A 17,715-nucleotide genomic window follows, 5' to 3' on the forward strand; every position below is an offset into this window, starting at 1 on the left:
CTTTTAATCTAACACCATTCCTGTTACACACTAATTTTGTTCTTGGATTAACTAAGGCAAATCGCTATTAGCCAAAACAAAAAGAAAATCCCAGTTCCTTCATTTCTTCCTTCTCCTTTTTGTCTTCTCTCCCAATTCCGCAAATCGTTCTTGTAAAAAAAGCCCCATAGCATATCGTTTCCAGATAATTCGTTGCAGCATCTTAATCTGGGTTCGCCTTGTGACTTGAATTCACATTAGTGTATTGGACAGAAACAAAGTTTGAAAATTGGAAAAGAATTCTTCTACTTTTGGTTTTCTTTCTTTTTTATAATAATATTATGCACCATTGAATTTTTCCACCACGTGTATCACTTCGTTCATGGACTGATGATATGGAAATTAGTTCCTTTCCATCCTTGTCAACTAAAGATGGGAAAACTGTTATCTAGAAGAAAAATTGTTTTAATGAAAATTAAAATGCCCTTACTTATTTACAAGGGCAAATTCCACTTTACCCCCTGTAGTTTAGCCTTTTTTACATAACTCCTCTATAGTTTCAAAAACTATACATAACCCCTCATAATTTGAATTAAAGTGTCAAAATGACGGAAATGATCATTCGTAACGGAGTCATCTAAAATGTCAAAAAGACCCTTATGTAAAGTTGAAAATTATTTATTAATCAAGGGGGGTTATATGTATATTTTGAAAATCATAAGGGGGTTATATGGTAAGTATTAAACCATAAAAGGGTTATATGGTAAAATATAAAAATTATACGGGATTAGTGTATCATGTATTTATAAGGGTAATTTCGATATTTTTAGAAGTTCCAATACGAATGATTATTTCCGTCACTTTGACACTTTAATCCAAACCATGAGAGGTTATGTATAGTTTTTGAAACCATAGAAGGGTTATGTAAAAAATGCTAAACCACGGGGGGCTAAAATGTAATTTTCCCTATTTACAATCATACTTTATGAAACCTCAATTAAGGTAAGGCATTTGCAAGTTCCTAATGCTTTGTTAACTTGAAAAGGCAATTGACTTATAAAGTCTGTAGCAGAAATCGTTGTCTACGATCCAAAGCAGAATCATCAAATACATGCAATTAATACGGCAGAAGTTTCTCCGCAGTTTGAATATGTGCCCAAGATCATCAAAGGATTGCAAATAATTAATGCTTTGAGCAGATAGATAGTAAAAAAAATCAAAAGGCATAATTAATACAAACTTATATAAAGTAAAAAAACCAAAAGATTGATTGAAAGTTGCTATAGTCAGGGAAGTGAAAAAAGAAAAAGAGAATAAGTGGGTGAAAAAAATGAAGATAGAATTAATTGTTACCAAAAATAAAATATTTAAAATCATTGCAAGTTACTATAGTAAAGGAAATGAAAAAGGAAAAATGAATAAGAGGTAAAAAGAATAAAGAGAGAATGGATTGTTACCAAAAAATAAAATACTTAATAGCTATTCAAATAAAAAATTAAATTTAATCACATAGCGAAAAGATAGAATGTGCATTTAGCAAAAAGTTAAATAGCAAATTGGACAATCTATCGAAATAGAAATTGAACATTGTTGTTATAGTACATATATATACTCTGCAGCACAATATTCCATTCAGCAGATAGATAGTAGCTAAAGAATAGGAAACATGGCGACAATTGACATTTCCCCTAGCAAAATTCATATTCTTGCTTTCCCTTTTCCAGCAAAAGGTCATATAAATCCTATGTTACACCTCTGCAACCGCCTGTCTGCGAGAGATTTCAGGGTTACACTGATTACTACAACTTCTATATTCAAGTCTGCTAAAACCAAAGCCATCGGCTCCATCAAGATTGAGTGTATTCCAGATGACTCCGATGAACCCGTTGAAGAAGATCTCAAAGGCTTTTTGGCAAGGTTGAGAGCTGCTGCTTCCAGAGGCTTGGAAGAACTGGTTGAGAAATGTAGAAAGACTGATCCGTATCCTCCCAGAATTGTGATTTATGACTCAACTATGCCTTGGATTCTGAACTTAGCTCATCGGGTGGGACTTCACGGTGCTTCTTTCTTTACTCAATCTTGTGCTGTTTGTGCTCTTTACTACCATATGGACCAGGGAACAATACAGCTTCCTCTTGATAAGTCTGTTACTGTAAAATTGCCTTCAATGCCAGCACTAGAAAGCAATGATCTTCCTGATCTCCAGTACTTCCCTGATCCAGATAGTGTTATCACGAGGACTCTTCTTGATCAGTTCTCTAACATTGACAAAGTTGATTTCATTCTGTTCAACACTTTCGAAGAATTGGAGGATGAGGTAAGTTGGAAATGCTAATTATAATCCAGTGAACATGCATTATTGATGGATTTTTTTGGCTGATAATTCATGTTACTTTGTCAAACTATGTGATACTCTTGGAGGGGCATAAGCAAAATTTTAATCATGTGGAAAACTTTTTTTTTTTTTAAGAAAAATATTGATTTTGGATGACTCCCTAGTTTCTGCTAGTATTGTCAAATAGGGCAATTAATTAACGTTGTACAAAACCCGGATTCAGAGATTCTTGATCGTGTTTTGGTACCCGCAAGCACTATTCTCTGATAGGTTGCCAAATATTTCAAAACTGAAAATTTAGCTAATCTCCAAATGCCGTGCCAATTGGGAATCCTTTAATTCCTTATTTACTTCTCTTTTTCCAAAGAAATGTTGTGTAAAATCGTCCACCACTTTTCTGATTTTCAATACTTGTTAGTCATGCTACTGCTACTTTATCTATCAGGTGGCAACATGGATGGCAGAAAGGTGGCCAATTAAGACAGTTGGACCAACAGCTCCACTACTTTTTGTAGACAAAAGACTAGAGAATGGCAATGATCAACAAGGGAACTATCTGTTTGAGACAAACGCTGAAGCTTGTTTAAAATGGTTGGACGAAAGAGAAACCTGTTCTGTAGTTTATGTATCGTTTGGGAGCATTGCAGCGCCTGGAGAAGATCAGATCGAGGAAGTGGCAGAGGCCCTCCTGAGGAGAAACTGCAAATTCCTTTGGGTAGTCAGGGAAGAAGAAGAGAGTAAGCTGCCAAAGAATTTCAAGTCTGAGTCTTCAGAGCAAGGCCTAATCATAAACTGGTGTCCACAACTTGAGGTCTTAGCCCACCGGGCGATCACGTGTTTCATGACTCATTGTGGATGGAATTCAACCATTGAAGCTCTGAGTGCAGGTGTGCCAATGATAGCAGTGCCACAATGGGTTGATCAAACTACTAATGCTAAGTTTATTGCTGATGTATGGCAAACGGGGCTTAGAGTGAAGCTAAATGATAAAGGATTTGTCGGAAGAGAAGAGTTTGAGTATTGTATCAGAGAAATTACTGAGGGTGAAAGGGAGAAGGAGATCAGAAGAAATGCTAAGAAATGGAAGGAATTGGCCATACAGGCAGTAGGAGAAGGTGGAAGTTCTTGTAGGAACATCGAAGATTTTGCAACCTCACTTTTGTCCCTACCGTGACGCGTTTCTGCTCTCTTGGGAGTTTGTGGATGGAAACTACCTGAAATAAGAATTCTGTATAAGTATTTTAATAATAAAGCGAGGACAAGATTTGATTTTGAATGTAAATCTGTAATTGTTTAGAAGGATTTAGAATATCTTTCTTTTGTAGGGGAAATTTTATGTTCGCCAATTGTTAGTGTGTTTGGATAGTAAATTATTTAGAATAATTTTTTTAAAAAATATTATATTACTTTTTTAATATGACGTACATGAAATAAAAAAAATCGTTTCACCACACTCGTGTTAGGGACAGATTTTGGAAATTAAATTATTTATATTTTTTGGTGAAAATACTCCACAATGCAATATTTGTGATAGGTGCATATGGTACACCCAATGACGAATGGTTTTCGATAAAATACAATAACGAATGAACCAAAACATGATGCTAAGTTCAACTACAACTACAAATATTAAGTTTCTTTTCTCGCTGTTGTGTAGACATTAACGAGTTTTTTCTCTTTGTTTCATTTGATTGGATAAGAAAAAGTTTAGGAGAAGAACAAAGGTTAATTTACGATAAGGTTAGGGTCGATGACAATCCCTTATGGTTAGTTATAATTGTTTCTTTACAGATCATCAATCAGTTAAAAAAAAAAGACAAAGATTAATTAATGCACAAAAATGTGAAGACGACTTCAGAAAATTTAATGCAGAAAAGTTTCACATCCTTTAGACCGTGGGATCGCAAATAGTGTTTTAATATTGCTGGCTGATGCAATAACTGCTAATAATTGAGTAGATATCTTGACAATATTTGCAGACAGCAAAAACAAATAGCAAACTATTCTACAAAAACAACTGCTATAAGTTGCGACACCATGGGCACGTCGTGGTGGATGAGGGAGAAGACGCCACACAAGGCCGGTGTCCCAATCAAGGTTGCTGTTGTTTGAACATAAAATACTGGGTGTGGGAAGGACGGTGTAATGGAGAAATAGAATAATCAAGTGGTTCAACTGCTTTCACTTATAAACCCGAGATTGATTAAGTCTTCTTTTTTTTTTTTTTCGCTTAACGCTCCCGATTTTTGAACATTTACTACACTCAATCGTCATGTGAACACATAATCAAGGGTTAATTCCAATTTGTACCCTTTATCTTTATCCAATTTCTCTTGTTGGTCTATAAATTTCAAAATGGGATACCTTAGTCCCTAAATAACGACATTTGTAATCCTTTAGTACCAAATGTATAGAACGTGTCCAATTTTGTTTCTTAAATTTAAATTTACTCCATCTTACTAGCTATTGTATACATACTGACGTATAAAATTCATCTCACCTCCTGACTGATGTTATTTTCTAAAACAATTTTGCCCTACTAACACATTTTTTTGTTAGTTGCTTGCCTGTTTATCTTATCCATCATTGTCTTCATAATTTTCCTACAACATTTCAACCTCCTTCCTCCACCCTAGCCTGGTAACACTTTGATGCACGTTGTTCAGAAAGCCAACCACCATCAATATGAAAAACCCATACTCTTAGGGTCCGTTTGTTTCGGGTGAAAATGTTTTCCAGGAAAATATTTTCCTAATTTCCCGTGTTTGGTTGCACAAAAGTTACTGAAAACATTTTCCTATGTAAAATATTTTCACTCATCTTATGGAAAACAACTTCCCTTCCAAACTTACTGAAGTTGTTTTCCGAAATGCATGCATCCCGCCTGTAGTATGTTCCAAACTTACTGAAAACATCTTGTAGTATGTTCTTTTTTTTTTTTAGTGTAAACAGGAGGATTCGAACCCAATACCTCTTCCTTACACTCCCTCTCCCGTACCACCCAACCCCACCCAACCCTCCCCCTAGTATATTCAAAATAAAAAAAAAAACCTCATCCTGCTCATCCTATGCTAGTAATTAATTATGTATAATAGGAACATTCTTTTCTAGAGAAACTTTCAGCAGTGAGAATGCAAGATATATATCACAATAAGTATTGCGTATGATTGATTTTTGACACTAAATGGCCAGCAATTTGTTTATTGCTTAAGGAGATATTTTTTATTCATATATACATTTCTCCAAGATTTTTTAAAGTTAAACAATGAGATAAATTTTCTTATTTTGCATGGGAAGAAGTATGTAGTTATAATGTGTAAAAAGTAAAGATAGAAATAAAAGTGAAAATATTTCAAAAGTTAAACAAACACCAGAAAAATGAAGTAAGAAAATATTTTCAATAAGCTAACCAAACACCTGAAAATGATGAAAGGGAAATGATTTTCATGGAAAATTACTTCCACGGAAAATATTTTCCCAAGGAAAACATTTTACTTCCAACCAAACAGACCCTTACTCATGCGCTCTTCCTTCCAACTGTTATAGCCATTACATGGCTCCCGCGCATGTGTTATTACATTTTTCATTACGTCCGTCATTCTTTCAATGTTGCAATCTAACTTTTCATAATGGTGATTTTTCTCATTAGCACAGCTCCAAATTACTTACACATGATACTATGCTTTATTACACTCGTCCAGCTCCAATACGTCACTTATTCCACCACCTTCCCTACATGCTAGTGATAGATAAGGGGCCTTACAGTTGCACCCACTCTGCAATTCGTACATCGGTTGTGCTTTTTCTACATGGTGTTATACGTTCACAATCCTTATTGCATTAAATTATTTGGTTTGTCTACAAGATAAAAATGTAAATATACAGTTAATCATGATGTATAATGCCCACAGAACATCCCTACCGCACTAACCACTTCTCCAATTAATAACTACTCTCACATTTTACGAATGCTTGTCTCTTTATACTTGTCCGGTTATCTAACTTATCTCCAAGGTTTCAAACCCTCGACTGTTCATTGAACCGAAAAATTCACCGGGTCATGAATCACTAGTTCAACCATTGGATTGGCCATTTTTGTTCTGTGACATCATAAATAACTAAAAAATGAATTATATATTACTACTTTTATCACGTATGTAATATGCACATCCCACCATAGAGCTTTAGACACATGATCATAACTATAGTCCTTTTGCTAATAAGTATATAATAAAGCAAACTAAAAGAAATGCATAAAATAAAAGTAAAGAAAAAGAGCTATAATTATATTAATATGACAAGCTTGACACCAAGAAAACAAGAATCTTACTTTAGAAAATGAGTAAATTACAAAGGAAAACAAAAAAATCATAAATTAGGAAATCAAACCTACGAATATGGTTTAGGCACAAAATTGAACTTTGTTGGAGGAATTTGAAAGACTAGTGGTGAGATGATAAAGAGAGGGGTGATTAGGAAGAGAGAAAATTGAAGAAAATTTGGTAAAAATTAGATATAAAAGAAAGGAAGAAGATTGGAGTCTTGGGTCTTGACTTGAGTCAACTATAGATTGTAGCTATCTAATTAGTTACTACGTTTTTTTTTTTTGTCCTTTTTTTATATTTTGACCAATTGAATGAACTGGACTAGTTTAGAAAAAACCATCTCAATTTGATGGTTGATTTTCATTAAATAAAGTGACTTTTTAGCCCCACTGGGTTTGAAGCATAACCCAACTCAGACAACAACTTAACGACGGTTCAACTGGGCAGTTTGAGTTGGGTTTTATTTCATTACCTTACACACCCATTCTTCTATCTCACTATTTTGCCCACTTTTGGTCCTATTTTTAATTTCATTGGTATTACATCTTCATTACATGCAGATTTATTTCCTATGATTCGCTTTTTGATATAAGCAAGAAAGCTAAGAGGGTCACTTGGAACTTGGTGCATGCAATTCAAGGTCAAGTTGGAGTTTGTCGAAGCATTGAAGGAATCGAATGTCCGATAAGTTCCATCAAAATCCTAATTCAAGTATTAATTTGCTTACTTGAAAATTGGGTTAGACGCAGGCACGCCTAACATGCATGAAGGCTTCTAGTTCGCATGGTTCGAAGTCAAGAAATTGTCCCAAAATATATTGAAGGACTTGAGAATGGAGATTGGAAGCGTGTTCATCTCATTCAAATGGTGGAAGAGTCACATTTAATGCTCAAGTTATGTTGATGTTTAGGTCTTGAGTCATTATGTTATTTTCAATATTTTAGTGTTAATTTAGCCATTAGTTAGTAATGAAATAATCGGCCAAGTAAGGCCGACTTTAGGGTTTCCTTTTCTTCCTAAGTTTTGTATTTTGTTAGTTTTTTCAAATTCAAATTAGGAAGCTAGTATTATTTCCAAACTGGATTAGTCTTAGTAGTTAAGTTTTAGCTATAAATAGGTTTGTTTTATTCTATTGTATGACAAAAAGTGAGTTGTTCTCCTCTTATGAAATTCCTTGATGGAACGTGAATTCTTTCTTGAACTGTATCAAGTATTTAGTTTGGATACTTGTGGTATTCAAGGCAAGATAATCACATCATCTTTTTCTTTCAAGCCAATAATCAATCCACTAGGTTTTTAGAGGTAGTTATTATTTCATAACCTGGTCAACATAGCTTCCACTGCTTGATCGACTTGATTCTTTAAGAGAGGTTCTTGCTGGATCAACTTGGTTCTTCAAAATAGGTTTTCTAAGGGTTTGACTCCCATTAAATTTCTTCCAAGTGAAATCGCAACCCTGTGTTAAGTCATCATAAAAAAAAAAAAAAATTGGATACTATTCATGTTACCATAGTAATTACTATTCATTGTTCCTATTGCATTACTGTTCATTATACTATAGCATCACTGTTCATCTCGAAGTTAATATTCATCTGAATTAAAAAAAATTTTAGATTATTTTTTTCTGTTCGTTCCTTCGTTTTTGTCAATTTTTTTCTTCTTGAATCTATTTTAGGGTTTTTGTTTCTAGGGTTTAACTTCATGTTTCTCCTTGATTTGTTCCAGCCGTGTTTTGTCCTTTCTTGTGTCGTTTCTTTGTTTCTTAAATCTGTCATCTTGTGTTTAACCTTCCATAGTTGTGTGTTTGAGTCCAAAAAAAAAAAAAAAATCTGATCGTGTAACTTACCTTGTATCCATAGTAGTTCATTATTTTTACTTGCTGTCTATTTCTTCCTTGTTGCGTTTCACTTGTTTCTTGCACTGAATTTTGTTGATTCTTGTTATGCGAGCCATTGGTGGGGAAATCTTGAAGTTCCTGAAATTTTGGTTCAAATGTTAAAGATCTTGAAGGTTCTTGAAACAAAAGAAACAAAGAAAAATTGAATTTTGATCAGTTTGGGAGACTTGTTTGATCTCCAAAAGCTTCAAGAAAAAAAATCTGGATTCGATTTCGTAAAACAAATCCTAGTTGAAATTGGATTTCCTAAAAGAGTCACTTTCATCCAATCATTGTTCTATTCCCCTTTGGATTTGAACAAAGGGGGTTCTAAATCTTGTTTATCTTGGGAAAACACTAAAAATCCATGGAAAAATCCTGGAAAAATTCCAAATCCATTTTGGACAAGAAAACAGCTGCGAAAGTCACTCTAGTCAACTAGGGTCTTCTTATTCTTTCATCCATTAAATTTGTTTTGTGTCAATTTCTATTTTTGCTATTTTAATCATCAATTTTATGAGTTTATTTACAGTCTAATCACATGGTAAAGTCAGCTTTTGAGTCAAGTCATCCATTTATTTTTGTTCATCCTAGCCGTTGCATTCCAGTTGGTTCTATTGGTGAGTTGAATTGTTTACCTAGAGAAAATTCTGATTTCTTAGAGGAGAGCTATCAAGGGCCTTGAGAACTTAATTGGTGAGATCATTAGAATGTTAAACTCTTGAGTGATACATAAGGGTTGAGTGTAAACACGTGCCGGAACGAGTGAGGAAAACTTTTCTCTACTAACTCTTTTGCAAGTTACATCAGCATGTCAAAGGAAAGTGAAACTTCTACTTTTGATCCTACGCTTCTTATAGAGGCCATGACAAGTCAATTGCGTAAATGATGAATGAGGAGTACATATGCTACTCATCCTATCTTTCACCATTTTTCCCAAGACTTGAGGACAAATCTTTTTCAAGAGGAGGCAAATGATAGGAGCAGGAAAGCTAAGAGGGTCACTTGGAGCATGGTGCATGCAATTCAAGGTCAAGTTGGAGTTTATCAAAGCATTGAAGCAATCGAATGTCCGATAAGTTCCATCAAATTCCTAATTCAAGTATTAATTTGCTTCAAGTTGAAAATTAGGTTAGACGCAGGCACGCCTAACATGCATGAAGGCTTCTAGTTCGCATGGTTCGAAGACAAGAAATTGTCCCAAAATATATTGAAGGACTTGAGAATGGAGATTGGAAGCGTGTTCATCTCATTCAAATGGTGGAAGAGTCACATTTAATGCTCAAGTTATATTGATGTTTAGGTCATGAGTCATTATGTTATTTTCAATATTTTAGTGTTAATTTAGTCATTAGTTAGTAATGAAATAATCGACCAAGTTAAGCCTCAAGTAAGGCAGACTTTAGGGTTTCCTTAAGTTTTGTGTTTTGTTAGTCTTTCCAAAATCAAATTAGGAAACTTGTATTATTTCTAAATTGGATTAGTTTTAGTAGTTTAGGTTTTAACTTTAAATAGGCTTCTTCTATTCCATTGTATGACAACTTTTGGAAACATGAATTAATAAAAGTGAATTGTTCTCCTCTTGTGGAGTTACATGATTGAACGTGAGTTCCTTTTTGAATTGTATCAAGTATTTGATTTGGATACTTATGGTGTTCAAGGCAAGAAATCACGTCATCTTGTTTTTTCAAGCCAATAACCAATCCACTAGGTTTGTAGAGAGTTTCATAACCTGGTCAAGATAGATCTTTTCGTTGCCTAATTGATTTGGTTCTTTAAGATAGGTTCTTGCTAGGTTGAGTTTACATCACCTTTCATTCCATTAACTATTGACATTGTAAGATAAATATTGATACCTATCAAACTAACAATATGCCAAATTTGATAACTGAAGTTATTTCTAAGACTTGATGAAATTGAGGTCTTCGTAAATTTGATAACAAATTTGAGGACCTAACCTACTACCCCGATTCTATCATGGGTGCTGGCTTGATGGCTTAGTTTTTTCTTAGACAATAAGAGGAAGAAGAAAGCAAAAATAAAACCAAAAAAGAAAAGAAGATGGCTTTGAGATAGTTCAGGGAGAGAAAGTGTACATGAAGGGTCCCAAATTCGAACCCTTCCACTTACACTATGAAAAAAATGGCTTTTGATGATATATTGAGACTATAGCTGTTAATCGGGCCATCGGAGCCGAGCTTTTACAAATTTAGACTCTGCTCATATAGTTAGTATCACTTTTGGGTTTCGGGTTATGAGTTTCGAGTTGATAAATGTGAAGCTCATACTTGGCTCACAAAATATTCACACTGTGGGCCTAATTCGGGTTTGAAAACTCACTTAGTGCTCCTTAATTTCCTTAATATAATTACTATGACTATTAAGTTCTAAAGCTAATTTAACATTTGTAGGATCACAATATTAAAACTATACATGAACCAGTAACAGTTCATTAAAAAGTACAAAAACCGAGAATTTTCCAATAATAATATATCCAATTAGTTCAAAGTACATAGAAAATAGTAATAAAACATGATCAATAGTCAATACATCTTCAAACGTCCTCAATTTGCTGGTAGTGTCCTTCTGAATCTTTTGACATAATTTTGTATACTGAATATAAGTTGTACATATTAATATATTTTGACACATATAAAGCAATGTTATTAAACCTGGCCCGACCCAACAGTTTAACCGGTCAACCCTAATGAATTGACAATTGAGCTGGGTTGGGTCTTTAATTGGATAATTTAAGCAATTAAACTGTTAACTTGTCAACGGACCGGTGGTTCAACCGATGAATTCGGTGAACCGACTGGTTTTGTAAGGAACCCGAGTTTACGTGTTGTTGTGGGAAAAATTTTGAGAAGATACTAAAGTGATGGTTTGAATATGAGACCTCATGTGTATAAATAAGTGCAATCACCACTAGTCTAATAGCCCATTTGTTGATTGTTTAGTCCTTCTTATATTATATATTAGACTTTTATTCTTATTTTATTTTTTCAAAATAAAATTTCTTTGGAATCTTTTAATAAATTTATTATTCCCCAAACTCTATAAATTATGAAAAGGATTTAAAAAAATAACTTATTACACAATTCATTTTAAAGGCAAATATCATTCCTAATAGCCTTTTGCACTTAAAATTTGTAAATAAACTAGATAATTACACTTAGATAAAATTTTATACTTTGTTATTGGTGGATTACTAATTAAATTTAGATTTTGTTAATTCTTATAAGAATCAATGATTCTATAATAAATTAGACAAACTGAGCATTTAGTATGGCATAGTTTGTTATAATTTTAACCATATCAAAAATTATGAAACATAATATGTAAATATAGGGATAATTTCAGAAACCTCCCCTAAGGTTTGTCATAATATCACTCAGCTCCCTTGAAATTTTTAAAATCTCACTTAACACTCTTGCCAACTTGACAAGACTAAATATTCCTATCAAAGGTCACAAATTGACAACATTGCTCTTGCTCTTAATAACTATTTAACCACAAAGCCAAAACAAAATAAAATTTTAAAACCAAAAAATGTAAATTAAAAAAATAAATTGTTAGCTAATAATGATTCATATTTCTTTACATTAGGGTCATGGTGGAATAGCAAAGGACATAGATAAATTAAATTTAATCAAGGTCAACCACTTGGGAGGATATTTTTTGCAATTAAGTTGCAATTAAGGAAGTCAACATATTTTTTGGAAAAATATGTTTTAATTCATGCTGTAGTTTAAATTTTGTTTTTGTTCCAATACAACTAAAATAAAGAGTTTATGTCAAGAAATTTATACCTTATAAAAATTTGACCTTATTTTATTTTCTATTGTTGTTATAAATTTCATAAGTAGGATAACATAAGGGTAGTATTGGAACAAAAGTTTTATCTTTCTTGTATTTCCTACAAAAGGGTTAAAATGTTACAAGAAATGTCAATCCAAGATAGATAAGTGAGATTTAAAAACCTCAGGGGAGTTTAGTGATATTATGAGAAATCTTGAGGGAGGTTTTTGAAATTATCCCTTAAGCATATTTAGTGACCCACCGGTTGGACCACTAACCCACTAGTTGAACCAGTAACCCGTTGACCCACCTCTTTTCCTGGATTCCTCCCCGAGCTGGGTTTAATAACTATGGAATAAAGCATTAATATTTACATATATATGCAGATTAAAAAGTCGGGCCTATATCAGGTCTAAGTCTAATAAGGTCTAACCTCAACTTACATTTAATTGGAGTAATATTGAGACCCAAATTTAGTCCAATTCAATGAAAGGTTAGGCTCATCGGACTTTCTCTCGAACCGAGTGGACATAACTTAGACTAATTTGACTCCATTGACAGACCTAATTGGGACTTCCATTGCGTACTTTTTGCTGACATCACCAAATAAACAGTCAAACATTTATTGATTATTAGTAAATGGGTATTTGTTATAGATTTATAAGGTTTAAGGTTGGTTTCGTAATTCTGCCAAATCTCAAGGATAATTTGGTAGTTTGGCTGAATCTCAAGGGAAGTAAATATAAATTCAAAGCCCCGTAGTTAACTACTACAACTGACTGTTCCACTATAGAGCGCTTAGTTACACCTTGCGATGTTTCCTCCACGTCTAGATGTACCCAAATCCACACTACTATATATTGGCGTGGGAAATTATAAATTGGGCACTCGTTAATATGGATAAGAAATAATCTGTTTAATTAATGTATTAATTATTTCATATTTTGAAAAACTATTTTCAAGAAATTCGCATTTTAAATGACATACCTAACCTTTTTACTAAAAATAGATGCGACAAATATTTCACTAGTACTTAGGAAAGCAATTTAGAACTATGAAAATTTTAGCTCATATTTAAAATCGTCAATGATTTGAGAAAATATATTTAAGACAAAACCAATGCAAAATTCAAGAAAGAAATTATCATTTCAATTGAAAACGTTCTTGTATTGGAAGTTCGAACCATTTTAGTTCTCAATGTGATTTCACATTAAAATCATTAATTTAGTTTTGACTAGTGTTGTCAAAAGTCTTGAGAAGTTTGTTAAGTTTATTTATCAATTAAAAGAGAAAGAAAACCTAGTAAACCAAACACAAACAATTGGTTTAACTAAGAGAATTTGTTTAAAATTCACCCAAAGAGTACATTCTTGTTTGTTGATGTTTTTTGAAATTTTCTTTTTTTAACAAGTCTTAAAAAGTTTATTATTCTAGGTTTTCTTCCAAAATAAATTGTATTTTTCCTTCCAATTTATCATGTTGTGGAGGATAAAATGTTCCAAGTTCACAATTGTTTTCCTTTTTTTAAGCCATAAAAGTCTTGATTTAGTTTGGTTTAGAATTTGGGAACCTACTATCTCTTTGTAGTTGAAAAGAAATAAAAATATACAAATAAGTTGCTTTAGCGACCTTGACAGTGTTAAAAGCATGATAATTTTGTGATTTTCTCCATAAAGTATTTGGAACAAAATAACATTTTACTGGTAAAAAAAAAAAACTGGGAGAAGGCGGAGGAGCAAGAAATTAAATTGTAACATTTAATTTGAGAGGAATAATTTCTCAGACAGGGCAGATTCGAGAAGCAGTTAACCATAGCAGAAGATTTCAAGTTCAGAGTATGCATGTTTTCAAGCTTTGAACAAGAAAAGAGAATTAAATAATGCTTGCTAACAGATTCATGAATCTCTTAACATAACATTTTGAGCGAATTGCGCGAAATGTCACTAAACTATTTCAAAGTGCCGGTTCTGGTTATTAAACTTTTTTATTAGCGCGAAATGTCACTGAACTAGTAAATCTATACCGTTTTGGTCACTCCGTGTATTTGTGCCGTTAGGAGAGACGGAAATCAACTTTTTGAGGGGTAATTTCATCTACACAATAGTTAAAAAATTTATGCCCTCATTCTTCTTCACCCACAACCATAGTGCTATACCATATTTACATTCCCAGCCTTCCCGTACGCATCAATCATCACAGAATAGGTAACCTCATCCGGTTCACACCCAAAAGACGGCATTTTTTCGAACCACTGGACGGCTTTCTCAGGTAAAGAAGACAGCCTGGCGCAGCTAATTATGGTGGAAAAGGTGACATTATCGGGCTTAACTCCTCTCTCAATCATATCCGTAAACAATTTCTCGGCTCTGTCCAAGTCTCTACATTTTCTAAACACCTTGAAGGTAACATTATACAAAATCACTTCTTTCTTCAACTTAAGCCTTTCCAGAAAGTAACTCAGCACCAAAGGCGCAGTTTCAGAGTTGGACATGTTATTGAGCACAACGGCAGCATCTTGCTCTACAACTTTGCCACCCAAATTAGCCAAAATACTAATAACGTCAGCTTCTACAGGGTCACACGAGTCCAATTGTTGGGAAGCTTGGACTAAAGAAGCATACCTGAAATCGTAGGAATTGCGCCTGAGCTTTGATGCCCTGGAGCTGTTGGGGTTGACCCAGATATAGCTTTTTGAGGAAGAAGAGATGGTTTTAGCATCTGGGCGGTGAGGAATTTGGGAAATTGAGGGGGATTGTTGTTGGGAAGCCGGTATAGAGAGGGAAGGTTTTGGATGGGGCTTGAGAGGAGGAAAAGCGAGGGCGTTATGGGGGATGATTCTGAGTTGGTGGAGGTGAGTGGGATAAAGAGAGTTACAGAAGAGGTGTGGGTCGCGAGAGAGATGAGACGGCGAATAGGCGGCGGCCACCATTCTTCTCTCTACTCTCCTTCCTTCCTTCTCAGTCATCACTCACTCAGCAGAGCAGTCAGCAGCATTTGAGTTTTCTTCTTTTTTACAACTATGAAAAATTTCGCCTGCATTTTTTGGTTGAAGTTTGATGGTGCCGCCATTCAGATTAGCCATCTCCTTTATGTCTTTGCCGGATACGGAACCATTGATTATGTAAAAGCCAAGGTTTTAAAACCCGGACCGTCCATTGAACCGGTGAGATGAAAGGGTCGAGGTTCAATCGGTCGGACCGGTTCAACCTCGGTTCATTGATTTTTTTTTAAAAATAATTTATATAAATATATATGCACAAAATAAGACATGCAATGGACTAATTTAAAACTGTATATGATGAAAAGTTTACTATTTTTGAATAATTTGGATTTTCAAAAATAAATTTTTTAAATTATAAGTTAAAACAAATAAATTTCATCTCAATTTTAATTATATCTACCAAAAAAATCTCAAATCCAACCCAAAAATATCACAATATTTTGAAATTATACAAAATTCACGTCTATGAGAATTTGACGTTGAGAATTAAATATTGTAATTTAAAAAAGAAAGTTTGGAGTTCGAAAGAAGTCAAGAGAATTGAAAATAGAAATGCAAACTTGATAAGAAACAAAAAATGAGATAAAAGTGAGTGGTTGTGGCATTAAATAATTTGGGTTAAAGAAAAATAATTCTTTTTTAACTTTTTTCAATTTAATGGACAAAACCAAAATTAAAAGATAGAAGAAAACATCAATAAATTAAAACTAAAGAGGTTTGATTAAAAAAGGGAGTGACAAAAGAAAAGATGTGAGAGAAAGAGAGAGTTGAAAATTAAAAAGAAAGAGTCATGAGAAAATGAAATTTTGTAAGAAAAATGGAAAAATGAAATATAGATGTTTGTTTTATATAAATAAATTATCAAAAAAAGCAAATAAGATGTGATAGTGCAATGGTTATTACATTGGTCTTCTATTGTAAATGTCTTGAGTTCAAATCTTGATAGAAGCATTTTGCAACAAAAAAAAAAAAAAGAGGAAAAACTCGAAAATCGGTTCAATCCGGTTCAACGGGTTTCGCGGTTTTTACCGGGTTTGACCGGTTTTTTGCCAAAGTCAACCTAAGCATGGAACCGGACCGGTGCCATGGCCGGTTCGCGGTTCGACCGGTCGAACCGGCCGGTCCGGTCCGGTTTTCAAAACACTGGTAAAAGCTTCAAGGAAAAGGCTGTGCAGACAAATTTGCCCCTCAAAAAGTTGATTTCCGTCTCTCCTAACGGCACAAATACACGGAGTGACCAAAACGGTATAGATTTACTAGTTCAGTGACATTTCGCGCTAATAAAAAGTTTAGTGACCAGAACCGGCACTTTGAAATAGTTTAGTGACATGACATTTCGCGCAATTCGCTCTAACATTTTACAGCCTAGACAACATTTCACTACCCAAGGAAAGGCATCATTATTTATTTACTTTTTCCCGCATTCAAGGAAAGCACCATTAATTATTGATGAAACAGAAATCTGGTCGGTCCGTTTTAAAAAAATAAGGCGGGCATGACGAAGATCATCGCATACCGCACTACTAAAGCCTATGAATCAAAAAAGGGAGATTTGGTCAGAAGCACGGAAATAAATTACAGAAGTTGTTGTGGGCAGCATATATATTGTAGATTTGGTTAGGTAGACGAGATGCAATAATGGAATACAAAAACAGATGTTGTCAGCATCAAAGTTTACTTTGTGCATTTTTTTTTAATTTTATATGAGGATAGGGCACACATTAAAATAAAAAATTTCAACTTTATAGCATCGAAGTTTTACTTTGGTTTACCAAAAGGGTTATTATTACTTTATTCCCTTAAACTATATCACTGCTATTAATTTACCCCTTAACATTATCTTTTAGTCACTTCATCTTCATAGGTAATTTAACTCAGTATATTAACAAATTTTGAACAAAAATACCCTTTTATTGTATAATATTACTACGTTGTTATTATCATTTTGTCCCTTTAAATTATAGTGATACAATTGCTTTGTTCCCTAACATTATTTTCTAGGCGTTTTATCCCATTGTTAACCTAAACAATATGTTCAAAAAATTTTTAATGTATTTACCCTTCTTATGTATAATTACAAATAAAAAATTGGAATAGTTATTCTTCCTTTTTCACTCTAAGAGTTCCAAAAACATAAAAAATAAAAGGGTTTTTTCAAATTTCTTTTTTCACGTTTATTAATACTAGGAAAAGAAAAGGAGATAGAAAATTAAATTTTATAAAGAAAGAAAATAAGGAACAATCTAATATTATCGTATTACTTTAACATCGTCAGGATTATGACTGGAATTGGGTGATAAATAAAAAAAAATAAAGTATACCTAACTTTTTCTTATTTGTATTTTTTTAAAAAAGAATAGAGCTCTCTCTCTCTCTCTCTCTCTCTCTCTCTCTCTCT

The 17,715-nt window shown here is 33.5% G+C and overlaps 1 protein-coding gene across 1 annotated transcript; it reads left to right on the forward strand.

The window, feature by feature from the left end:
- The first annotated feature begins 1,645 nt into the window (after positions 1-1,645).
- LOC113737815 (UDP glycosyltransferase 9-like) lies at positions 1,646-3,660 on the forward strand. Its single transcript, XM_027264985.2, has 2 exons — positions 1,646-2,296; positions 2,760-3,660. Exons 1-2 carry the CDS (start codon positions 1,646-1,648, stop codon positions 3,486-3,488), a joined length of 1,380 nt encoding a protein of 459 aa, XP_027120786.1. The 3' UTR covers positions 3,489-3,660.
- Positions 3,661-17,715: the final 14,055 nt, after the last annotated feature.

Source organism: Coffea arabica, chromosome 3e (genome assembly GCF_036785885.1).
Source record: "Coffea arabica cultivar ET-39 chromosome 3e, Coffea Arabica ET-39 HiFi, whole genome shotgun sequence".
Lineage (NCBI taxonomy): Eukaryota > Viridiplantae > Streptophyta > Magnoliopsida > Gentianales > Rubiaceae > Coffea > Coffea arabica.

Excerpts from the sequence above, each read along its gene's own strand:
- LOC113737815 (XM_027264985.2), top strand. The coding sequence starts at position 1,646 with ATGGCGACAATTGACATTTCCCCTAGCAAAATTCATATTCTTGCTTTC. Across the intron at positions 2,297-2,759 it reads TCGAAGAATTGGAGGATGAG|GTGGCAACATGGATGGCAGA; the intron begins GTAAGTTGGAAA and ends TTTATCTATCAG.